At 50.1% G+C, this 25,300-nt stretch overlaps 2 protein-coding genes across 2 annotated transcripts; both read right to left on the bottom strand.

Annotated features, from left to right (window-relative positions):
* Positions 1–2,320: 2,320 nt before the first annotated feature.
* CPN2 (carboxypeptidase N subunit 2) lies at positions 2,321–4,385 on the bottom strand (the record flags this gene model as incomplete). Its single annotated transcript, XM_084232277.1, has 1 exon — positions 2,321–4,385. The coding sequence occupies exon 1, from the start codon at positions 3,962–3,964 to the stop codon at positions 2,321–2,323; it is 1,644 nt and encodes a 547-aa protein (XP_084088403.1). The 5' UTR covers positions 3,965–4,385.
* Positions 4,386–17,566: 13,181 nt separating this feature from the next.
* Positions 17,567–19,312, bottom strand: LRRC15 (leucine rich repeat containing 15; the record flags this gene model as incomplete). The annotated part of the gene is made up of 1 exon (XM_084231485.1): positions 17,567–19,312. One exon carries the CDS (start codon positions 19,310–19,312, stop codon positions 17,567–17,569), a length of 1,746 nt encoding a protein of 581 aa, XP_084087611.1.
* Between the last annotated feature and the right edge of the window lie 5,988 nt (positions 19,313–25,300).

The following is a 25,300-nucleotide window of genomic DNA, read 5'->3' as shown; positions in this document are numbered from 1 at the left end:
ATTGAATGAGGAAACTGAGGCACAGAGAGCTTCACTCATTTGCCGACAGTTATACTACAGGCAAGTGACAAGGATTCATAGAAGAATTCTGGAACGTTCAAGGCCCCCCCAGGCGAGGCGTCCCACCTACTGGAAGGAGCTGCTGCTTTGGAATGACTCAGCCATGAATATACTGCAGAAAATGTGGCAACAGGTGGTTGTTTCTTCAAGATCTACTGTGAGCCCTGAGGATAATACAATTTAAAAAAACTCCAAGGAAAAAAAACAGCATTGTGACTGATTCCTGAATCCAACCAGAGCATTCCACTAGCTGGGTCTGACAAGGCTAGTTCTGCTCTGCTGCTCCCAGCCTAACTACAAATAGTGGTAAGACTCAGAACTGGACAAAGTTTTCAACCTTGGCTGAGTGTTGGTGTTACTGGGGAGTTTAAACAACAAATTGGTGGGCCTCCCTGGTGGCACAAGGGGTTAAGCACAGCACTGTGAAGCTATCCGCAGCCTCTGCAGCATGAGTTCGATTCCCGACTGGCCACAGAGCTACCCACATAGTGCAGCAGACTTCTCCTGTCTCACCCGCTGCTCCCCTCAGTAGTGTATTTCAGTCAATCTGCCTGTTCTGTTCCCCACTCTGTCTCTGGTGAATCCTCTCACCCCCCTCCCTCTGGCCTATACCCTAGTTCTTGTTTGCATAAATAAATAAATCTTAGGAAAAAAAAAAAAAACACAAACTGGTATCTGGGTCTTCCCCAGTCCCATTGAATCAGAATCTCTGGTAGTGAAAAGCAGCCCCTCCCCCACTCCAGGTCTGTGCTAGCCCAGGCTTCACCTTTCCTTACTCCCCAGAGTTAGCACAGTCACCTCCCCTTCATGTTTCATGCTTTGGCGCATGTGCCCTTGTCTGATCTCTCCCATCAGAATGAGAGCTCCTGGCCAGCCTGCTGCACATTTAATCCATTTCTGCCCCCCTCACCCCAGCACCCAGCCCAGCCCACACTGCAGGCAGGGAAACCAGGAGGGAGGTGTGCTGTGTGTCCAGGCTATGCTGTGTCTTAGACAGAGTCTGGAAAGAAAAGGGTCGAGGTATATGCAGAAGCATCCACTGACCAGTCGGCCTTGAGATTTAAGCGGAGGAGAGATTGGAGCACATGCCCAGCTCCTGGGTTTGGGATGTCCTCCTGGATGGAGATTCAGGAGGAGCTGGGGACAGAGTTTGGCTTAGATATGTTTGTGGCTACGACACACGAGGCTGCTGAGCAGATGGATATGTCAGCATGGAGAGAGAAGAACTAAGCCCAAGATGGAGACTTACAGTCATCAGCACAGAGGTGGCATCTGACGCTAGGGGCATGCTTCAGTCTGCATGGAGGCTGAGTGACAGTGAGCCCTGGGGAGGCCAGCAGAGAGGAGATGGCTGGGGAAGACTGAAAGAGAAGCTGAGGTTGGAGGAAAGGTGCTCTTCTGACAACCAAAGGAGAAGAACTCCCGTGAGTGAGGGAACCAGAGCAGATGCGGTGAGGAAGGCAAGAACTGAAGCATGTCCTCTACTGCCCAGGCCCTTCACCTCCCTCCTTCCTCCTCAACACACTGCTTTCTCCTCAGAGAGCAGCCATCTTATCTGCTGAGCTAGCAAACCACCGCTCCAGCTCCGAGGCTTCCTGCAGTGAAAGCCAAACATAGGTGTTCCCCTTCCTAAGGGACCATTTATTTCACTTTGATTCCTCCTGGATGCAGCACTGGGGTGAACGCCAGAGACAGGAGAGCCCCATGCACTAGAGGCAGACCCTGCCGCTAGTCTTTCTGGTCACCTGTTTCTATCATGTCCTTCCCCTCTCTGCATAAATTAAAAACAAATTTCCAGGGAGAGAAATAAGAACAGACATTTGGCTTTTGAACAGGATGTCAGGAGAGAGCAGGGCCTATTTCGTAGAATTGGAATAGCGGCGGGGTGGTACCTGAAAGTTGGAATTTCAGGGTGGGGATGAGAGTGAGGTCAGTATTAAATGACAGGAAATCACCAAGGGAGGGATGGTATTTTATTCTCCAGACCATGATGCAGCTTTAACAGGAGTCTTGGACAGCTTAAGGAAGGCCTCGTGAAGTCTCAGATTCGGAGAAGGAGTAATGAAGGGCGAGGAGAAGCAGGAGGAGACTGGGTGGTGGAGCTCTTGCCTCCCCCTCCTCTTCCTTGGAGGTGGAGCTGCATTCTTGGCACCTGAAAACCAGGCTCAGAACCAAGCTTCTGGAGCTGGCTGCCCTGCTGCCCCCGCCTTGTGCCTGCTCAAGCTCCAGCTCTGCTGTCTCTGCTCTCTGCGCCCTGCACCTAGGGCTCCCCTGCTGGAGCCTCAATAGACACAGTGACCCTCACAGAGCCACAGCTCGACTTCAGGTTCCACTCTTGACTGGCATTGTGTGTCAGTCCTGGGGAATCAGAACTCTGCCTGGAAGACAGCTGGACTGTCAGCCAGTGACACCGGGCCTCGTCGCACGCCAGCACCACTGTGCCCTCAGGGTTGCTGTAGGTGCACCTGCTCCAGGCTGCCTGTTGCTGGGCGGCCAGATCCCAGGCGCCCCCTGGCTCCCTGTTGTCCAACCCCGGGGTCTGGAAGCCCAAGCGGTCCCAGGTGACAGGGCAGACCAGTTGCTCCTCCTTCAGGGAAGGCACCACCTGGCCCTTCAGGAAGGCAGGGCCAGCACAGTAGGTCTGGGTGTTGAAGAACCGGTCGCTATACTGGTACAGCCAGTTGAAGAGGTAGGCCAGGTGGCAGTCACACTGCCAGGGGTTGCCAGACAGGTCAAGGTTGAACAGGTTGTAGTTGGTGTCCAAGATGCCCTCAGGGAGTGTGGTCAGGAGGTTCCTGGAAAGGCTGAGCAGCTCCAACTTGGACAGGTTCTCAAAGAGGGCAGGGTGCAAAGACGTCAGGTTGTTGCTGTCCAGGTAGAGCTTGGTCAACTTTTCCAGGTCTCTGAAGACCCCTACCGGCAGATGGGTGATGGCATTGTGCGAAAGTCTGAGGGAACTGAGGCTGGTCAGGTTGGCGAAGGCTCCCTCGGCGATGGTCTCCAGCTGGTTGTGGGACAGGGACAAATCTTGCAGGCCCAGAGTCTGGGCAAAGAGGCCAGTGGGCAGTACCCTAAGTGCATTCCCCTGCAGGCTCAGGAAAGTCAGGTGGCCCAAGGAGGAGAAGACAGAGAAAGGCAGGGACCGGATGGCATTCTGCTTCAGGCACAACTTCTCCAGGTGTAGAAGCTGCGAGAACACTTCCTGGGGCAGCTCCGAAATGGCGTTGCTGTCCAGGAAGAGTTCCTGCAGGTTGCCCAGTTTGCCAAACACTCCCTGGGGCAGGCTGGAGAGGGCGTTGTAGCTCAGTTTCAAGGTCTGCAGGTTGCCAAGCGGGTCAAACAGCTCCTTGGGGAGCTGGGCCAGGTGGTTCTGAGCCAGGTTAAGGGTCTTCAGAAGTCTCAGAGGCTGGAAGAGCCTGCCAGGCAGGGCCTGGAGCCGATTGCCCTGCAACTGGAGGGTCTCCAGGGCATTCATGTTGTGGAAGAGGTCTTCCGGCAGGGCCTCCAACATGTTGAAGTTGAGGGTGAACTTGGCCAGTGAGGTCAGGTTGGAGAAGATGGCGGCACTGAGGTTGGAAAATTCACTGCCGGTGATCTCCAGGTCTTTGAGCCTAGGCAGCCCCCCAAAGGCATCCAGCCCAAAGTGAAAAAGTGGGGTGTTGAGGAAGACCACCTTGGTCAGGTTAGGATTACCCTCAAAGGTCCTGGTTCCCACTGTGGTGAATGAGGTCTCTACGAAGACAATGCCCGTGGCGTGTGGCGGGATGTCACGGGGGATGGTGACCAAGGCCTTGTCGGAGCAGAACACCTCCCAGGTGAAGCAATCACAGCCCACAGGGCAGGACTGGGTGAGCCTGGCCAGAAGCAGGAGGCAGGCCCAGTGCAGCCAGGCTCCAGGCAGCATCTCCTAGACCCGAGTGGGAAAAGAAAGTGGGAGAGGAGCCTTTACCAAGGCAGCTAGTGTGACCAGAAACTAGACCAGCATCTAGAAGAGGGGTCTTTGTTCTGTCAGGAGGCCACCCATTTGGGGAACAGTTTATCATTTCAAGAGTTATTTTATTTTTTTCTTTTTTTTTTTTTAAAGATTTATTTATTTATGCATACAAGAACTGGGGTATAGGCCAGAAGTATGGGAGGTTGAGAGGATTCACCAGAGACAGAGTGGGGAGCAGAACAGACAGAATGACAAAATACACTGCTGAGGGGAGCAGCGGGCAAGTCAGGAGAGGTCTGCTGCGCCATGTGGATCACCTCCGTGGCCAGGGATCGAACTCGTGCTGCAGTGGGTGGTGATAGCTTCATAGTGCTGAGACTAACCTCTTGTGCCAACAGGGAGGTCCCTCAGGAGTTATTTTCATACCACTTCGCAGGAGGCTTGCAAGGCCAATGGCTCTCTCCTCCAACAGCAAGGGTCACCTGGCCTGCCTATGGTCCCCCTGCACCTCAGCGCACTTCAGAGCCTAATTATGAGGAGGTCCTACATGTGCTCTTTGCATGTATGTCTGCTCTTTGCATGTCTATGCAGGGACAAACCAAACTCTTGAGAAAAGGTCTGGCTCCCCCATACTGCTGCTAAATGCTCCCCTCTATCCCCACCATGAGGGCACCCATGGAATTTTCCATTTATTCATCCCAGGTGCAGTAATTGCGCATCAATAGCTTTATTCTTTAAATAAGGGAAGGGGACCAGGTTTTTAATTCATTAAACACTAATTTTTTTCATGTCAGCTTCCACCCACAGGTCATAAATTAGAAATGTAGCTTTTGTTTCTCACTCTTTCTTTTATGTTTGAAGCATTAACCAATATATTAAAAATTGAGAAACGTTACATTAAAAATTCTGATCTAGGGGCCGTGGGCTCACATTCCTACACGACAAGACCAACTAGGGTTTACTAGCCCCACCCCATCAGAGGGTGTGCACCCCAGGTCACTGCTGCTCTCTCCAGCAACATCATTTCCATGGCTAGGAGTATTCAAGTACTGTGAATTCAAGCCCCAACTCCCATCATGTTCCCGCTGTGTGACCTTGGGCACATTACTTATCCAGCTGTGCTTCAAGTTCCTTATTTGTAAAACCTAGAAGGAAGGAAGGGAGGTAGAAAAAGAGGGAGGCAAAGGCCCTCATGCAACATTGCAACATAATCCTAGTTTTTCTCAATTCACCTGTCTTCAGCGAGAATTCACATGGAGATTTCCCCAAAGCCCTTTGCTGGCTGCCTCTCTGCTGCCCTCTGCTGGTTGCCTTTTCCATGGCCTGATTCTGGCTGGCGCCAAAGGGCACCCACTGTGTGCAAAAGTCTTCAAGCAAACACGGTGCTTACAACCGTCCCCTGTACCCCCCTCATTCAGATATTCACTATTTCTCCGTTTTTCCAGAATTTTCTTTTCTTAATCAATAGAAAGCCACAATTTCTCCCTGAGAAAGTGCATACCTCTCTCTTGAGAGTCCTCTGATGCTCACACAGATGCTGAGTAAGCTATAAGGTGCAGGCTGTGGATTTTACATGAAGGTTGGGAAGGACTAAACAAGTGACTGCTCTGCCTGCCCCAGGACACGACAGGGAAAGGAACACACCTCAGTCAAGTATGTGCCTCCGGGTTCTGGGACCCTGGGAAAGGGAGATTTCATATTCTTTCTCATGAGTTGTTTGCAGAGGCTACAGATAAAGCCAGCGGGTCCTGGCTGGAGCGGGATGAAGTAGACATCGCCCCACCCACACCTGCCACCTGGGCTGCCCTGAGGGCTGCCCTTCCCAACCCCGCCCCTCGCCCCCGCACCCGCACCCACACCCGCACCCGCACAAAACCCTGAACGGTTTTGACAAGAGCCTTTCCTGACAGCCTCCCCTGTTCCTTCCTCTCAGCCCTGGCAGTGTCCTCCTGAATGTCAAGCTCCTGGCTGTCCCTTTTTGAGAAGACAGGAGCGTGCTCACAGCTCTGTGCTCAGCTTCCAGCATCATGTTGACTTATGTGGCTCAGTTCCAGCTGCTGAGCTGACCCCTCAGGGCTGGAGTCAGCAACCTGGCAGGCAGAGCCATGCTTCTGGAATTGCTCAAGCCTGGAGTAAATGACCACCAGACAGGCTGTGAGAGCAGCCTCAAGTCCTCCCTCCCCCAGAGGGGAGCCATTCTTATTTATAACAAGCCATAATGTCACTCACACACCCGTCCCTTCCTTAATAACCACTTTTACTCTTGGTTCTCAAAGGGCCAGAGAACATTGGATCACATACACTGGACATAAGGCTCTGAAGGCTACCTGGCGGGATCCTCACAGAAAGAGTGAGCAAAGAACCCTTCTCCATCCTCCTGCCCCCTGCTCCAGGGTGTCTGCAGGGGGTACTGTGGGCATAACCCAGGTGCTTTTCCAGATCCCTCCTGCTAAAGTGGGAGGTGCCCATGAAAGGAAAGCTAAAGCTCCCTGGAGAGAGTGTGCTTCACCCACTGAGACAAGCTGGGCCTCCTCTCCTGCTTGCCTGTGCCTCTAACAGTGGGTAACTTCTAATCCACTGTTGTTAAGAAATAATGTGCTTAGCACTATTTACTACAGGCAAAACCTGGAAACAGCTCAAATGCCCAAAAACGGATGACTAGATCAAGAAGATGTGGCATATATATAATATATACACAATGGAATATTATTCAGCAATTAAAAAAGATAAACTCATGCCTCGCAGCAATGTGGATGGAACTAGAAGGAATTATGCTCAGTGAAATAAGTCAGAAAGAAAAAGAAAAATATCGGATGGTTTCACTTACATCAGGAATATAGGGGAACCAAATAAGACATCACTGTAAAAAAAATAAGAACAGTACAAAACACAACAAAGCAAAAATGGACAATTATAAATCAGAGACATCTGCAGGGGAGGAGGAGGGAAGAGGGATCAGAGGGAGGGAGGGAGGAGCACAGGGGGCTGTGGTGATGGTGCCCGGGTGCCTTGGTGAAGGACACTCTTCACCAATGCACCCGAGGTAAAGAGGGGACTATACCCAAAGGGGTGGAGGGAAGCAAATATTGTTTAAAAATGAACAATGATGTAAAAAATAAAAAAAAATAATATTAAAAAAACAAACAAATAAATAAAATTTAATTTTCAGTTAAATAAAAAAAATTGCAAACAAAAAAAAAGAAATAATGTGCTTTAGAAGTTTCTAACAAAAGCCACCCAATTGATGCATGGAAAATACAGAAAACCAAGCAAGTGCAGACAAATCAAATTCCGGTTGGGTGATGGCAGGTGGAGGGTGAGGGGGACACTAGTGGCTGAGTGAGGGGTGGCCACAAAGCTCTGTAATTTCCAGTAAATCTGGAAATTCCCAGAACAGGGAAACTGCCCAAGCTACAGCAACTGCCCCAAGAGCACACGGCTAAGAAGGGAGAACCACTGGCTGAATATAAGCAAGGTGCTTGCAGCCACCCCTCATGGTAAGGCAGTGCGTGGGGTGGGTGGCAGGCCCACTCCTCACATATGTGCCCATACGCAAGGGAACCTCACCGCCTATCTCTCCCTGCTTCCCCCACCTAACTGTCATGTAGTGTGAGTGGAGACCCCACCCACAGCTCCCCCTGTACCTCAGAGGGTTTGTGCTTCTGTGACATGATCAATCTCAGGAAGATGGACCTAGGGGAGGGGTGACCATCCACACAGCCCACGGGTCTTTGGTCTTGCAAACTTCTCCTCCCTTGGGAAGGAGGAGGCAAAGCCAGAAGAGGGCCTCTAAAGCACAGGGCAAGACTCCTCTTCCCCAGTCTATTGGGGCTGGAGCAAGCAGGAATGATACTCAGAGGATAATAATAATTATTTCCAGTTGATCCACATCCAGCCCAAGCCTCATTCTCCCACGCTGAGTTTGTGTTCTGGAGTCAGACATCGGGTTCAAATCCTATCTCCATCCCTTTTTAGCTGTGTGGCCTTCACTGAAATACTTACTCTCTGTGCTTCAATTTTCCTGGCTTCAAAATGGTGAGCTGCAATATTACCTCCCAGGGGGTTGCTGCAGGGACTCTGTGAGAGAATAGTTGGCCAGTGCTCAGCCTGAGCTTGGCACAGAGTGAGCGTTTAGCAAGATCAGGGTGATCCTGAGTTCAGGCCAGCCCAGCTCTTTTCTGAAGTAGTTAGAGATTGTAGAGGTTATCCCACCACCTCTCGTGGACCAGCGAGATGCCTCTCTACAGCATCTTTTTCTAGTTCTTTCCTCCCAAGCAAGGGAAATGTGTCCTTGGCTAAGTGGAGCAGATTTCAGATGGCTCAGGCCAGGACGTCCGGGATGTGGACCCCTCCTGGCCCACCCTCAAGAGCAGGATCTCTGGGGTGGTCTGGACTGGGAAAGTGCCCCTCGGCATTGTGGAGGCTGGCACCAGGGGGTCAGGGGGGCAGCAGTCAGAAGAAGGAAATGCTGCTTCATTTATGCAGAGACTGGCACATGCCTACAAAAATGTTCCATGTTCTCAGCAAGTCAAGGGAATTTGACTTTTTTTTTGGTTAATTGTTGCAAATGTACTCTTTCCTCTTCTCACATTTCTTCTGCATTAGTACATTTCTGTGTGCGCCACAAACCTGCTTATCATCTACCATGGAACTAACCCTCACTCCTCCCAGAGTGATGGAGCCAGTACCCAGACCCAGCGCCCCAGGCACTGCTGTTTCAATCAGATTTGTCCACACCAGCATCTGCCTTGTCGCCAGCACTGGATTCTGTCACCACCACCCCACCCCCGGGCCCCAGCACAACTAGGAGCAGGAAGAGGGACTTCCAAGTTTCGTCTGGAGGCCCTGATTGCCTCATCCAAGTCCCCAGGGAAGACCTGCTGCTCCCTGCACCCCATCTTCTTTCCATTTGACCTGGGGAAACAAACCAGGTAACTGAGTCCAGCAGACCTGGGCTGGGCTCCTGCTTCTTCCTCTCTCTGCCGGAACCCCCAAACCTGCTGTCCCAGACAGTGAATGGAACCTCCAGAAAACACAAAAATGATGGGTGGTAGAGCTCCTCTGTTGGGGACACCATCTGCGTGCCAGGAGGGTGTTGCAACCCAAACTCCTCGGGGGACAAAAGTTCCTGCATGTGGGACCCTTCCCGACCTTCTATCACTTCAGCTGGCTATTCATCTGTCTCTCCTACAGCATCCTCAGTAATAAATTGGCACTCTCGAGCAGTGTTTCCCTGAGTTCTGGGAGTTGTTATAGGAGGTCATTGAACCTGAGGAGAGGGAACCTCCAGTCAGAGTCAAGTAGGACGGAGGATGGTGATGGACGTCTGGACGTGCTGCTGGGTTCTGCCTTTGGGCTGAACCTGTAAGCTGTGTCGGCTACACTAATTTCAGATAGCTAGTGTCAGAATAAAGTGACTTGCACAACATCCAGTTGGTGTCTGCAGAGAACTGGAGAATTTGGGGAGGTGAAAGACTCATACTTTTTGGTCATAGTGTGTAACTAGAAGCAGATCATAGTAGGAAGCTTGTGGCATCAGAAACAATCTAAATACCCAATTTGATGGATGGTTAAATGACGTCTCCCTGCTTAGTGAAAATGTTCTCTAAGGTCTCTAAAATTATATAGTAGATATATGCTTTAATGGAAAGAAAGCATTCCATATTTTTAATGAAATATATGGGATCCCCAAATGCTAAGTTCCCATTTTTAAAGTACATTTGTGCATAGAAAACAACAGATTATATACAAGGTATTTGCAGTGGTTAGCTCTGAAAACAGAATTATGGATAATTTTAATTTTTCCCTTTGCTTAATTATGTATTTTTATGGGTTTTTTTTTTTTTAAAGATTTATTTATTTATTTATTTATACAAGCACTGGGTACAGTCAAAAGCGCGGGAGGGTGAGAGAATTCACCAGAGCCAGAGCGGGGAGCAGAGCAGGCAAAAGGACCGAAGTACACTGCTGAGGGGAGCAGCGGGAGGCAGGAGAGGTCTGCGCGCCATGTGGGACCCTCCTCCGGTGGCCGGGGAGCAGCCGGGGATCCAACCGGCACTGCAGAGGCCGCGAGCAGCTTCGCAACCCAGCGCTCAACCGTTGCGCCACCGGGGAGGCCCTATTTTTATGGTTTTAAAATAATAAACAGGTATCACTTTGTATAATGCTAAATGTTATTATAAAACTGAGATGATCATATGTAGCATGCAGCCCATTTCCAGGCACATAACCAGGGCTCCCTTGATTTCTTTCCTGCCTTGCAATTACATTGCACAGACTTTAGAAGCTTGTCTATCACCTGCCGTAGTATTCTTGAAGAAGAGACAGCTACCATTCGGAAATAAGAGATTATGAACTGGGTAGTGTCCTTTCATCAAACGCTCCCTACCGATCCCCCTCCAGCCCTTCCTTTTTCTGTTCCTTCCACTTTAGAACGCCAGTGCCACCTTTCCCTGTTGCTACGTGGCCCCATTAACCCTATCCTCCCTGGCCTCAATTCCCCCAGGAAGTCCTCCTTGATTACCTCTCCTACAGCCCCCACAGGTCACTCATGTCCTCCTTTGACCATTTAGGTCCTCTGTTCTGTGAATACTATGGAATGTGGACTTGACTGTGAGCCCATGGGGCACCTGCATCAGGGCAGGGCACAGAAAAGCTACCCAGGCCCTATGTGCTGAATTGAGCCGAATGTTTTGGGGCTCTTGTGTGTCATATTCTGTACCCTGCCTCATGGAGTGAGGAAGCTTGGGCCCTACTGGCACTGTGATTGAGCTCAAATTCTAACATGGCTCCCTATTAGCTGTGTGGTCTCTGGCGAGTCACTTCACGCCTCTCAGCTTCAGTATCCCCAGATGTGATTATAACCGCATCCCTTAGGGTTAAAATTAGTACTCCACTGCATGGTAAATAGGCTAAATCAGATAATAAATATAAAACACTTAATACAGCAGCTGGTAAATGATTAATATTGATCAACAAAAAGTCGCTATATACAAGTTTTATTCCTACAGTGACTATACACTTTAGCATGTAAATCAAGACATTTCTGGGGATAACAGGATAGCGATTAGTGATTGTGTGAGTTTTGAGTATTTACCCAAAAAATACAAAAACACTAATTCCAAAAGATATATGAGCCTCCGTGTTCACTGCAGCACTATTTACAACAGCCAAGAACTGGAATCAATCTAAGTGCACGCGTGCTGAGTGGATAAAGGAAGATGTGGTGTGTAGACCCAGTGGAATCCTGCTCGGTTATATGCATATACATGCATAGTTATAAGATGAAATCCTGTCCTATGCAACGTCAAGGATGGAACTAGTGGGTGTTACTAAATGAAACCAGACAGATGGAGAAAGGTAAACACAGTATGATTCCACTCGCATGTGGTATATAGGGAAAACAAAGAGATGAGCTAAATAAAACAAAAATAAACTTTTGAACTCTAAAACCAATCAGTGGTTACCAGAAGGAAAGAAGGGGGGAAAAGGGGGTAACCAGGAAAAAAGGGAACAATGGTATGGGGAAGAATAGAATTAGACTTTCAGAGGTGAACTAAATGTAGCATATACACAGGTTGATTCTCAACAACAAACTTGTATACATTGAAACTTATATAATGTTATAATGCAATGTTACTTCAATTTCAAAACTAGGAAAAAATCATGAGAGGTGACAAGCATAAGTGAGAGCAGAACCAGGCAAACCCAGACATGTGGTCACCTACTTATCCGCACCATTCACTGTGAGTCCCTGAACACAAGGCCCAGGTCCCTTCATCTCAGAACCCCTCCGGCCTCCTCCCAGGCTGGCTGATAATTTAGGGCTTCTCCTCCCAGGGCGGGAAAGGGATCGGTAGCCTGCCTGGAGCTGGAGACAAACTGACAGCTGGGGGCAGCAGCTAGCTGCCCTCCTGCTCTCTAGTCACGACCCCAGGCCAACCTCCTATCCTAGCTCCACAGACCCAGGGGCTCTCTAGTGACCCCAGGAGACCTACCATTAGGTGCTGAACTGGATGGGCTGCCCTGGATCTTCCTCGGGAGTAGAAGGGCATCTGGCGCACTCTGTGGTCAGTGTGAGCTCCGCCCCAGCACTGATCAAAGTTCCAGGTAGCGGTTCCTCCCCTCACGTGGCCTGGCATTCCCGGAATGTCACCAGGGTCATGGGACAAAAGGAGAAAATCTGGGGCAAGGCCTCTGAAGATAACAAAATGACCCCGAACTACTCCCACGGACAAAATCTGTGATGTGGCCAAATTCCAGCGGGGGTCATGAACTTGGCACTTTAGGGCCCTAGAAAGTTCCCAATAGGTTGCCCCAGAGGTAAGGCTTGGGATTAGCAGTACATAATGGCACCGCTTCTTGTAAAAGTTCAGGCTGGTTCCCAGGAACCCAAGTTTCCAGGGCAGCCAGCCATCAGCATCTGCTTGGCTTTCTCCAAGGGTTGTGGGTTTGTTCTTTTGTTGCATTTGCTTTTCTAATGAACTTTTTAAGCCTTTTCTGAGTTAAAAGGGGGAACAGTTATTGGGAAGTGAACTTTGGCCCAATCTGAAAAACACTGCTTTTCAGCGATCTGAGGATGAAATAAGTTGCTTAGGGAGGGAGTGATTTTCCTGTCTGCAGGTGTTCAACCATGGGTACAAAACCAAGCGAACTCTTTTCCTCGTTATCCAGAATTCCAGAAATCTGTCTGAGTGGAAGGGTCAGTGGATAGGGAAGGACACTGAGGCTTTCCTTGGTCATCATAGGGACCAGCTCTTCAAGATACTGAACATGCCACTGACTCCTATTCTGACCCAGACTCCTGGGACAGGCTCATATCTGACAGAAAGGATCTAAGAGCTTAGGGACCCAAGCAAATATTTTTGGAAGCCCTTTGCTGGGCATAGCAGTGGGTCAAAGAACAGGAGAGGGCCTCGCTGGTGGCCTAGGGCTTAAGTCTCAGCACTATCACTGCTAAGACCTGAGTTTCATCCCCAGCCAGGGAGTAACCCACATGGCGCAGCAGAGCTCTCCTGTCTGGCCTGCTGCACCCCTCAGCAGTGTATTTCTCCCCCCACACCTCTGGCCCACACCCTAATCCTTCTATGAAGAAAAAAAAGGAACAGCAGAGAAAATCAGCCCTCTCTCAAGCCCTGGACCTTGGCCAGCAGCTGTGGCAGCTCCAGGAGCCTGAGACTGAAAGAACCAGAGGGACACTTGGACACAGGGAGGGTGTCAGCTTCACTCAGAGGGTGACTCTGAGAGCTGTAACTCACCAGGCCTGGCGCTAAGCACTGAAAGGAGTGCAAAGGTATGCAGGGTAGTCCTCCCACCCAGAGCCTCGATGGGATACAGGCATGTACATGTGTGAATATGTGCATGCATGTGCATGTATTGAATGCCTGCACGTTAGATGAATGCTGAGCGAGCTTCAATGTCTTTCTGATGACATAGATGAAACTCCAACCAGGGATTCTGAAGGCCTAATTGTAGTGCAAGCTCAGCCTCTAGGTGACTTTGGGAAATTCATTTCTTGACTTGACCTCACTTTCTTCATCTATAAAGAGGATTGAGCCTATTCTCAAGGACCCTTCCAGCACACTAACCTCTAAATGTGTTATTTCTTATTTGATGCCCATTCATTTTCCAAAGGTCTTTTTCCAGCTCAGAATCTACTTTCTTTGAGATGCTATCTTGGTGAGCCTTGCACGCAGGTAACAATTGTAGAATCAACAGGTGTGGTATCCCTTAACCAAGATGTTCACAGAGCACAAGTATCCTGTGTATACCATTTATTGTTGATTCTGTACACCAAACTTGTTACAAGCAGCATCCAGCAAAGACAGAGCCCCAACCCTGCCCACCAGGGCTCACACTCTATAAAACCCTGGGGGGCCCTAGAATACTCTAAATGCACTACCAAGCACCTGGGGCTATTTGTAATGATTCTCTATGCAAGGCAAATTTGAACTACTTCTCGAAAACAGCGTGAAGGCAACAGGTCAGTGAAAATATCTCTCTTTGGGGAAGAGAGGCCTCAGGCAGGGAGATTAGCCTGGGGAAGCATCCTTTCACCCTCTCTGAATCACTGCCACTACTTCCTCCCCAAAACCACCACTGCCCCACCCCAACACCCCTTTCAATTCCAACTGTGGGTCCTGTGAGCTGGATTTTCTAAAGGTGGGGATCCATCCACCCCTGTTTCCCACCCAAGTGATCTAGTTACCCCTAGCTGATGACCCTCCATAAACTTCCTGGACTTGGAGATATCTTGCTTCCACTCTACAGTGACATTCAAAAGGCTGTGGAAATGGTTTGGTTGCCCAAGAAGTGTTCTACAACTGTGTTGTGCCTCTAAATTCTAAAAAGGAGGAACAATATCCACACCAAAGCCAACAACTTCATGAGTGGAGCCTACTTCCTTTAACGGATGGATGAGTTTAATTTTTTCCTGCCTTCTGCAAATCTTTTGATTCTCACAGTCCCGGTGGCAAAGACTTTGTGGGGGAGTGGGAGAGAGGCTTCCATTTTCTTCCTTTAATGACGAAAGCCCAAGACGGCCCCAAGAGGCCTTGTACAAAGCTGAAAAGAGAAGGAATACACACCGCCTGTGGAATAATGTTGCCGCAGAACAAGTGGCTTCAGGCCTGCTCACTGGGGATAATGGCAGGACTTGTGCACAGGGTGTTGTGAGGGTTAACAAGAGGATGCCTGGCAGGAGCTTGAGGGAGCACCTATGCACAAGAAGCATGTCTGGAAAAGAGTGGTTCTACTTTAATTATCTTTAATTATCTTCCCCCCAACAACTCAAATGGAGATGCAGTTGTTGACAAGGTGACCTGGGAGCCAGTGAGCAGAGGGGAAGCAAAGTGAACTCTGGACCCAGCCTCAACTTTGGGGTGCCCAAGTGGCTCACACCAGTCCTGTTGGAAAGGAAACTCCACTCAGCTTCTCCAGCAGTTCCCTGACCAAACAATATGATTCACCTACTGAGGAACAGGGAATCAGATAGTTCCATCCAATCTACTCTGATGAGAGAAGACAATAAATAGGTAAGCTCAGAAGGCCAAGGCCTACCACCCCCCAAGGGCTGCTCCTGATGGGGTAAGGGGGTGGGTGTCATCTGAGGCCTCTGGCCAGTCTTTGTCCTGGAGACATGTTCATATCCTAGGCCTGAAAGGAAGGTACTCCAATGTGATGACCAACACCAGAAAGACCTGAGGCTCTGGGTTCAGATTGTCAGGGCACACAGAATGAGGAGGACTCCTCCCTCACCTGTCTGCCATCTTGAGTGCAGTGTGCTCTTGCACAATGAGATGCTGGTGCCAGGTTCCAAGGGGCACCTTGAGGAATGCAGTGCCACCCATGTCTCCTGTCTGGAGGAGAGCAGGCCTCAGGATCAGTATGCCAGGCCACCATGCAGTGTTGTCCATGCGCCAAGCACTGGGTTCACTTTCTTTGGGGCCCTGGAAAGTCTTGATGCGCATCTACCGGTTACTACAAATATTTCTAAAACACTTTGGACACCCAGATTTATCTCGGTGAGATGATGTCATTTCTCCCAGGTGCCCTGGGCCAGAGTAAAAAGCTATAGAATGCACTAATTCTTACACATCTTCCTAGACCCTTTGTGCTGGGGACTGGAGGGGAGATCTGCTCATCCTGTCAGCAGCATGCTGCCAAGGCCCCTGGGGAGTGCTTACTTGTCTTGTGGGGCAGAGGGACTGAATAACAGCCAGTCAGGATTGATGGGAGATTTCTAGATCCTTATAGCATTGACTGCAGCTCTTTCCAGGAGTAGATATCAAATCCCCATTTCACTACTTTTAACTGCTAAACTGGTAGATCAGTTATCCAGAGGAAGGCAAGCACATCACATGTGTAATTTCTTTCCCAGTGTGACATTATATGTGCCACAGGAAGGGTGGTGAGGGCATGTGATCATGTGACTGTACCTCAAGTTGGAGACCAAACAACTCAACTCATAACCAGACCGCAGACAGGAGAAACTCCAGAAAGTCCGCAGATGCACGACCTGCTAGTCCCCTGCTGTGGAAATTCTGTGTTTGAAATTCTGAAGCTCAGTTGCCAGCTGGCTGTAATGTTGATTGAGTTTTACCATGACATTAGAGGGATTGTGGTATCCATTACACTTGGCTGTTCAATTAAAGGATCTCATCTCTGAACTATTTCACTTCCCCCAAAGGGAGAGTGAAAATTAAAAACAGTTATAGGCATATCATGCCCATAAAAGGCCCAGGCAGAAGGGCCTCCAATGGGCAGCAGGCAGCATGCTGGCAGGGGGGGTGTGGATGTGTGGGCTGTTGTAGCCCAGTTGCTTCTGCCCCGGCCAGCCTGGGGGCCTCTCCAGGTCTGGGGATTTAATAAAAGCTCCTGTCCAGGCCAGAGTGTACCCTCATATTCTCCACCCATGGCAGCTGGGCCTTTGCAAGTGCTGGTTGGGGCGGGGAGCAGTAAGACACCCATCCTGGCTCATGGGAAGCCAGGTCCCAGTTTAGTTCATGTCACCTCCACAAGTGCTGGTCTTGTCCGGTGAAAGCCTGGAGTGGAGGATACCGGTGCTATCCCTTTTCTTGATCTGGATGCTGATGACGCGGGAGTGTACAGTTTGTAACGCTCCGTCAACCCACACATTGGCACGCTCCCCCTTTTCTGTATGTATGTTGTTCTTCAGTAAAATGTTAAAAGAGAAAAAGCCTAGGGGTGAACACAAGGCCCCTGGGTGCCAGGTTGCTTTCTCTATCTGGTACCAATAAGGTGATTTTAAAGGTTTTTAGGGGTCAGGACTTCTATATTATTTTATTCCTTTAAGGGTTAAATTTTTCAAGGTAACATTTCTGTCTGGAAGTATCCTCTGAAAGGTTGGATTTGCATGGTGCCTTTCTTTGTTTTCCAGACAAAAGTCACAAGGGACACGGTGCTGACGGCTCTGACTCCAGGCAGGCACCGAGGAGTGTCGTGTTCCTTCTCTTTCACAGCACCTAGAAAACCAGGATGCTGGGCACCTCTTAAGAAACCAGTTCAGTGGTTTGAAGCCTTCTTTAAGGGAGAGAACTCACCCTGCCTTCAGGAGCAGAAAATCAAGGAGAGACGTTTCATTTGAGGGAACACAAACAAAAGGAGCAAAAGAGGGTTTATCAACGTTCATAATACTTGAAAGAGGGACTGTCCCTGTGGAGAACTATTCCCACAAAGTGGGCAGGCATTGTGATAACTGAGTCTACGGAGGCCAGCAGGAGGGCAGGCTGGGGCAGGTTGTTCTGGGAGGAGTGCTGGTGAGGCTTCGGAGGAGGGGCTTTCTGCGAGAAGCCCTGGGATACAAATGAGAACCCCACAAGGCTTTGCCATGATCTGTAGGCCCTCCCTGGTGGGAAGAAAGTCCCATACGACCTACTTCTCCTGGAGACAGGAGAACAAGGCAGGTCAAGGAAAGGTGGGACCCCTATCTCTCAGGGCCCACAGAGTGGGATCAGGGGATGACTCTGTGCACCCGGAGGTGAAGGCTGACCGATGAAATTCCCAGCTCCTCTGTGGCCCCTCTTTCCCCCAGCCCTGCCTCCAGCTGCCTCTTTAGCACTCATTGGGTGCTTTCATCTGCATCAGGACTGCATGGCTCCTCTTCTTGCAGCAGCAACAGCAGATGCAGGCAGCCAGGGAGCAGGCCAGGGCAATGACGCCAATGACAATGGCAGCGATGGCCAGCCCACTCTGGGCCCGGGTCATGCCCCACTTGCCTCGGTCATCAATGTTCTCAACGGTGGTCATGTCTGTGTAGTCATCCATGGTGGTGAATTCAGTGGTAGAGGAGGTGGTGTCAGGGTAGCTTGATGTGCCTGGGTACTGTGGCGTTTCCGAGTAGGCGGGCCCCTCGGGTGACATGGGACTCTGGGCACTAGGGACTTGGACATTGACATTGATGATGATGAGGGACTGGCCTCGGACATTGGCTGGGCTGAAACATACCGGGAGTGTGTCCGTCCCCAACTTGAGCTTGTTGACCAGGAGCCAGTTGCGCAGCGGGAGGATGTCTGAGTCACACCTCCAGGGGTTGTCATAGAGCCGCAGCTCACACAGGTTCCCCAAGTGATCGAAGATGCCCATAGGCAGGTTCTCTAGCTGGTTATTCTGCAGCTGGATGGTCATGAGGCCATTGACATTGGCAAAGATGTTCCCCGGGAGCTGTCTGAGGCGGTTGTTCTGTAGGGAGATGTTCTGCAGGTTGGCTAACACACGGAAGACATTGGCATCCAGCTCCTGCAGGGCGTTGGTATGGAGGGACAGCTCCCGAAGCTCTATCAGCCCATTGAAGGCCCCCGGGGAGATGTGGTTGATCTGGTTGCGGCTGAGGATCAGGACCTGCAACTGGGGGAGGTTGCTGAAGACATTGTCAGGTAGAGAAGTGATGTGGTTGTCATAGAGCCAGAGCTCACGCAGGTTGTGCATGGGCCCGAAGATCCCTGGGGAGAGCTCCTTCAGGGAATTCCCAAAGAGTGTGAGGCGGTTGAGCTGGGGCAGCTGCATGAAGATGCCAGGGGGCAACTGGGAGATCTGGTTGTTGGACAGATAGAGCCTCTGGAGGTTACGGTTGTTGTGGAAGAGGCCAGGGGAGAGCATACCAATCTGGTTCTGCTGAAGGGCCAGCTCCTGGAGGTTGCCAAGCCCATCGAAAGTGCCCATGGGGATGTCCGAGAGTCTGTTCTCATAGAGCCGGAGCACCTGGAGGTTGCCCAGGCGCTGGAAGACCCTGGGGGAGAGGTGGGTGAGGCTATTCTTGCCGAGATTGAGCTTGGTGAGGCCCACCAAGTGGTCGAAGACACCATCAGGGACATACTCCAGGTGGTTGCCGTGCAACTGCAGCTCCTTGAGGTTGCCGCACTGGGAGAAGTGCGCCGGCTGGATCTGCACCAGCTGGTTGCTGGACAGGAGAAGTGACTCCAGGTTGTCTAGGCCCTGGAAGAGGCCAATAGGCAGAACCTGAAGCTTGTTATTGGCAAGACTGAGGTAACGCAGGGAGCCCAGGTTGCGGAAGGCACCAGGCATGATGTGGGACAGTTCATTCTTCTCGATCCTCAGGGCAATGAGGGCCGAGATGTTGAGGAATGGGGACTCGTTGAGTTCAGTGATGTGTGTGTTGAGAATCTGCAGGCTCATGGCGTTCCAGGGCAGAGGGGTAGGCACTGCCACGATGCGTGCCCCATTGCACTCCACCTGGGAGGTCCTGGAGCAGGTACACTCGCTAGGGCAGCCATAGTAGGCTAGCCCTGCACTCAAGGCCTGGCAGCCCACCAGCAAAAGGAGATAATGTTTCAATGGCATGGCCTCTGCAAGGGGAGAAAGCACACATGAGTCAAGGTCACCTCACTCATGATGCAGCTGTTTGTAAGCCAACATCAACTTTCAATGCCAAATACTGCCTGCCTTTGAAGCTCATCGCAACATACCCAACGTATGTTACCTGTGGTCTGCTCCAGCAGGCTTCCTCTCCATCCCTCATGCCTTCCTACTTCCACGCCTTTGCCCAAGCAGCTGCCCCGACCTGGCGTGCTCTCATCCTCATCCAAATCTTTTCCATACCTCCAAGTCTAATGTAAATGCAATCACTTCTAGGAAGCTTTCCCAGGTTCCGTGAGTCAGCATTAATTGCTCTCCCATGTGGGTGGTCGTCCCAAGCTCCATGATGGCACAGGCCACAACTTAGGGCATTTCTTGTGTTCCTGTTCTTTGTCTCCTTCACTAGCCAATAAGCCTTTCAAGGGCAGGGATATCTGTCTTTCATCCTCTATCCTTAAGGCAGGAACAGTATTTTATTCACCTCTATATAGAGTAAACTCAGAGCACCTGAACTTTCTGGTCCAACATGGCCTCCTTAGAAAGAACTGAGAGGAAATGAGAACAAATAAATAGGGCCTGAAACTGGCCGGAGGGCGGGGGAGAGGTGCTGAGGCCACACATGGCAGCCTTCCAGGAGAAGCAGCAGCTCGCACAGGCAAGAGCACTCTGGTGATCCAGTGGGAAAAAACTGCAGAGGAGCTCAGCTTTTTCCTCCTGAGCCCCACCCTGCCCCGCCCTGTCCCAACACCACTATCACCAACCTGCCCCTTTGGGAAGCATTTCACTTGTGCCCATCCAGGTTAAACACAACCAGCTTTCCAACAAGAGGAAAGCATCATCTCCACCACTTCCTGTCTTGCTGGAAAGAGGTACAGAGGCTCAGCTGATGCCTGGGATCTGCCTCTGGGTCCTTGTCCCAGCAGCCACAAAGAAACATTGAGTGATCTTGGGCCTCCCTGGTGGCACAGGGATTAAGTCTCAGCGTTGTCATCACTATAGCCTGAGTTCAAACCCTGGCCAGGGAGCTAACCCACCTGGCATAGCAGACCTCGCCTGTCTTACCCGCTGCTCCCCTCAGCTGTGTATTTCAGTTAATCTGCCTGTTCTGCTCCCCACTCTGTCTCTGATGAATCATCTCACCCTCCCGTACCTCTGGCTTACACCCAGTTCTTATATGCATAAATAAATAAAATAAATATTAAAAATAAGAATGTGAAGGCAGGAAACATGGAGACTGGTCCCTACACAAACATTTAAGGACCACTAACTAGCTATTTGACCTTGAGTGAAGCTTGAGGCCTCCAAGCTCAGCTTCCTCATCTATTAAATCAGTATGCTAATTTCCGCCTCCCCCACCCCCTGCCCCCAGGTTGTTGTGAGGAGCACACTAGGGATGGGTGTGCGGACCCCCCACGCAGTACTGTGCAAATGGCTGTTCCAATTTCATCCACATCATGGGCTTTATAGACTCAGAGCAGAAAGGCCTCAAAGTGCTTCTAACCTTGGCACTCTTAGTTTAGGCACTAAGGACTTCTGTGACTTCCACCTGCGGTTCATCAGGGTTAAGAACAGCTCGACATACATTGCCATCATTTTATGAGGCTGGGAAGGAAGGAGGGAAATTGAGGCTCAGAGCTTAAAACCTCCATCTCCAGATTACTGGGTGAATTCTTTGAGTGTTCATACAGCACTTCCCCTTTAAATGAGCAAAAATCCTGAGTCACAGGAAGGAATTTCAAATTATACATGTCAAGCACAAACTGGCTGTGTGGAGAAGATATTTCTCTGGCCCCTTTGTCTCCTCAACCCATGGAGTCCTGAATCTAGCCCATGCCTCAGAATAATCCAGGCATCCCAACCTGGCCTCAGCTCCATACATCCTTCTCCTGCTTCCCCAAAAGTTTACTCTGAGGACAGAAGCCAAGTTCATCTTCACCCAGCCAGACCTTGACAGTTCACTTATTCACAGTCCATCCAAGGCCGACCTGCTATACTGTTGCAATAAGGACTTGACTAAGTGTGCAGAACAGGAAAGAAAAGAAAGGAAGAATAACTTGGCCAATGGACTCTAGACACAAACAAATGGGACCAGATTAAGCTATGGACACATCTAAAAGAATAAACTTGTATAGACAAATGTCAGCTCCAGAATCTGAAAGCAGAACACTAAATGCTTAAACAGGAGGCACAGAAAAAAGTGACTCAACATCTACTCCAGGAGAAATATATAGGGCTTTTAATTGATGGTAACAAGAAAGAAGACAGCTTGCAAAAGCTAATGTGACCTCAGATTGCATTAATAAAAGTATGAGTGTAGAACAAAGGAGGGGATGGTCTTACACTGCCCTGATCAGGCCACACCTATAGTGCTGTGCCCAGTTCTGCCCTGAAATTCAAGAAGAAAATGACAATTGCTCTCTTAAAGACTTTCTAGAGAAGGATGAGAGAGAAGGAAATATCTGAAACTCCACTGAAGAGACTGTGGATGAACAACCAGAAGAAGAGATGCAAGAAGCCCACAAGTACTTTTCTTCTATACAGGAAGAGTTGCCCTGGAATTAAAAAAAAAAAAAAGGCACCTTTACTCAGAGTGGCTCCAGAGCTCAATACTAGTGGGCAGAAGCTATGGGATAGCAGATTCCAGTTCACCCCCAAAGAGACCTTGTTCAAGTCAGCATGGACTGCCTCAGAGAAGTAGTAAACTCCCCATCATTGCAAGTGTTTGACTGGAAGCTGAGCAACTACTTGGCAAGGAAGCTGGAGAGAAGATTCTCACACATGGCAGGATATGGCCTAGATGGCAGCTGATGTCCTATTCACCTCCCAAGACTTTAAGATTCTAAGTTTGAATCCCAAAGCAAGGAGATGACATCCATTTGACAGACCTGTGCTCCCAGGGTTGCATGGACAGGTGTGGGAGTTTGCCCATTCTGTAGCATATGTGTGTGGGGGAGAGACTGACCCCCTGGACTGCCTTACCAAAGGTGAAGCTCTAAATTCCCCTAGGGACATCCCAGCTTGCACTGCTATGCCCGGCATGCTTCAAAATGGCCCCACACCCAAGCATCAGAGTTTAAATAAGAACCCATAGCCTGGGCAGATGGGTTCTAATTTGCCCATGTGTAAATGAGGGTGTGAGGCGAGGCACCCTCTGAGGACCCATCTTATACCGTCTCTCATCCTCCGCAGTTGAGGAGGGGGCTTCAAGTCAGCCCCAGGGAGGGTACCCTGAGGCTTGGGAAGAGGAGGGCAAAGATAATTCTCTTATGGGAACAGAGCCACTGTTGTTTAAAGTAGGCCATACTCAGCTTGACAAAAATTTCAGGAATTTGCAGATTTTTCTTTTTATAAATCCTCATGTCTGCAGAGCCCACCCCGGCACCACATGCAGTGGTTTCCTGTTTTCCAGCACTTGTTACTGCCACAGCTGGCACCACCTACTCCAAAGGCCCTCCAGAAAGTCCACCTCAAACCAGCTGCGGAGCCCTCAGGGCAGGGCGGAGTTACCCAGCAGACCTGGGAGTAGGGCCCTTGTATCTCAGCAGTCTTCTCAGACAGAGGCTCAGCAGCCTGCAGCCCTCAGGAGCCCAGCACAATGCAGCCTAATAGCCCACGCTGCCCGGTGCTGCTTGGCAGCTGTGACAAATGCCAGTTAAAGATCCACAAAGTTACCCTAATTACACCCTCCTCCCCAGGTGACCAATCATGTCCTCAGCCACTGCAGTCACTTGGTCCAGCTCCTGTCCTGGGAGGTGCCGCTTGGCGACGGTGCTGGCCTGGAAAGTCAGTGAGACCAGGAGACAGACAGAAGGACAGACAGCTCACCTGGACACCCAATGGCATCCCTTCCCAGGAGCAGAAGCGCTGGGACCGGCACTCTGGGGGTCTCTTAGCAAGAGCAGCCTATGATTCACAAGCAAACACATAATTTGCCTCAAAGCCCTGGGCTTTGTTGGTTGGAGGGTTGGGACTTTTTTGGTTTAATAACATCATTCACATTCACATTCCCTAAATACGATGTTCCCTCGTAGGAGATGCCTTCTTATTTAAATGCCACAGAGCAAAGCTTTTGGAAGGAGCCTAGAGACTGACGCATAACTCTGGTCTTGACACTAAGATGGACCTGAATTTAGGTAAATTCTCCAGGCCTCAGCTCCTTCCTATAAGGACTCCCAAAGGCCCTTGATAACTCTGATATCTTTTGAGGGGGGGCAAAAAGAGAGGCCTGAAGCCTCCCTAACCCATTCCCTTCACCTGCTCTTCATGAGAAGGCACGCCAAAGCACCAGCAATGCCACCTGGCTTGGCCTCACCTTCATACCAAGATTTGAGAAATATCTGCCCACCTTTTCAGGCCCACCTTGTTTCAGAGTTTTCCAAGCAGAATCCCCCTGGTTAATCAGTGCACATTGTCAATAGCATTTCATGGAGTCTGGTTGTTGACAGGGGCCCTAGGGAACTGGTGGTCCTGGCCCTCCCAGCACACCTGGGGAAACTGAGGCCCAGAGAAATTTCCCTCCCTACCCTGTGGCTTTCCCCTCAGAGGTCTCCCTAAGCATGGCCTCAGTGAGATGCTTCCCTGGTCAGTCTGAAGGGTCCTGAGGGAAATGCTGGACTTGAAGTTGTAAGTTGTTGAGGGGTTTTTCCCTCCACATACACACACACGCACCCCTAAGCCAGTGTCAGATTCAACCAAGCTTCTCTTCAGTGCTCAGCCCAACAGCCCTGAAGTTGCCATCTGGCTGAAAGGCTCAGTGTGTACAGACATCTCATTCTTACTAAATAGGGGAACCTCCCCCTTCCCAGCTCAGGACATAAAAATTGCCTGGAAGTACCTGGGAAGCTTGCTGACAGAGCTGACCTCATAGCGTGGTTACTGTGAGGATTAAGTGAGTTAATAGACGTAAAGCACTTAGTCTTCACACAAAATAAGCACCCAATAAATTTTAGTTGTAATTACTGTTCCTCATGCTATTGAGTAAAATCGGGATCTCCAGAGGCTCCACCCACAGACACCCTGGTCCCTAGGTCTGGGGCGCCCAGGACCCTGCATGTTTAACCAGTTCCCCAAGTGACTCCGCTGCAGGTGTCCACAAGCCGCACTCAGCAGCACTTGAGTCTAAATGGCTGGGACCCCTCTCCTGAGCTGCATCACTCACAGCTCAGACCACCAGCCTGCTCCGGCTCCTTGATAGACATTCCCTCTAGTGGTCCTTTCTGCATCCCTGTCAGAAATCTGGGTGTGTGCGAAGCTGAACCCAGGAGTAGATGCTGCTTCCTGAGGCAGTGCTTAGACTGAGCCCAGGGCATCAAAGGTGCCAGGACCTGGTAAGAACACTTGGTCAAACCATCTGGTGATTTTGTGGATAGGAAAATTAGGGACCCACAGGAAGGAAGGGACTTGACCAAAGGTCATCGGTCTATTGAAGATTCCCGACACCTAGATCAGTGTTCTCCCTAATCACAATGCTTGGCGAACCCCTGAACTTTATCACTAGTCTTCCGTATCTTATTACCCATGTGTCTGGCATGCCTAGGATGGGGCGACGAGGTGGCTTTGCTCCCTCTGATGCTCTTGAGTGGTGTGGAGGAGTGGAGGGGAAGAGTGAAAAGAGAAAGTAAAAGTGGAGGGGTGATCCTGTAATCTCACCACATGGCCCCATTCAAGGCTTTGCCAAACCCAAAGCACCCCAGAGCCTGAGACAAGACCAGGCACACCCTCAGCTCCCGCCTCACTCAAGGTTGTTGACCCCCATCTCTAGTGCCTTTCAAATCCAAATTATTGTTCATTTGTTTTTTAAAAGTTAGTAAGAAAAAGCCAATTCTTTCCAGCCCCCTGGGTTAAGGGAGGTAGAACTTGGTTTCTTGCAGAGGCCAAAGCAGGGCTATAATTAGCCTGTCAAAAGTAGCAGGAGATACTGACAAATTTATCAACAGAGCAAGGAGAAGCTCCCCCATGAGGTTCCGATTAAAA

This window comes from Talpa europaea, assembly GCF_964194135.1.
Source record: "Talpa europaea genome assembly, chromosome: 4".
Taxonomy (NCBI): domain Eukaryota; kingdom Metazoa; phylum Chordata; class Mammalia; order Eulipotyphla; family Talpidae; genus Talpa; species Talpa europaea.
This window is presented reverse-complemented; position numbering and strand designations above follow the sequence as displayed.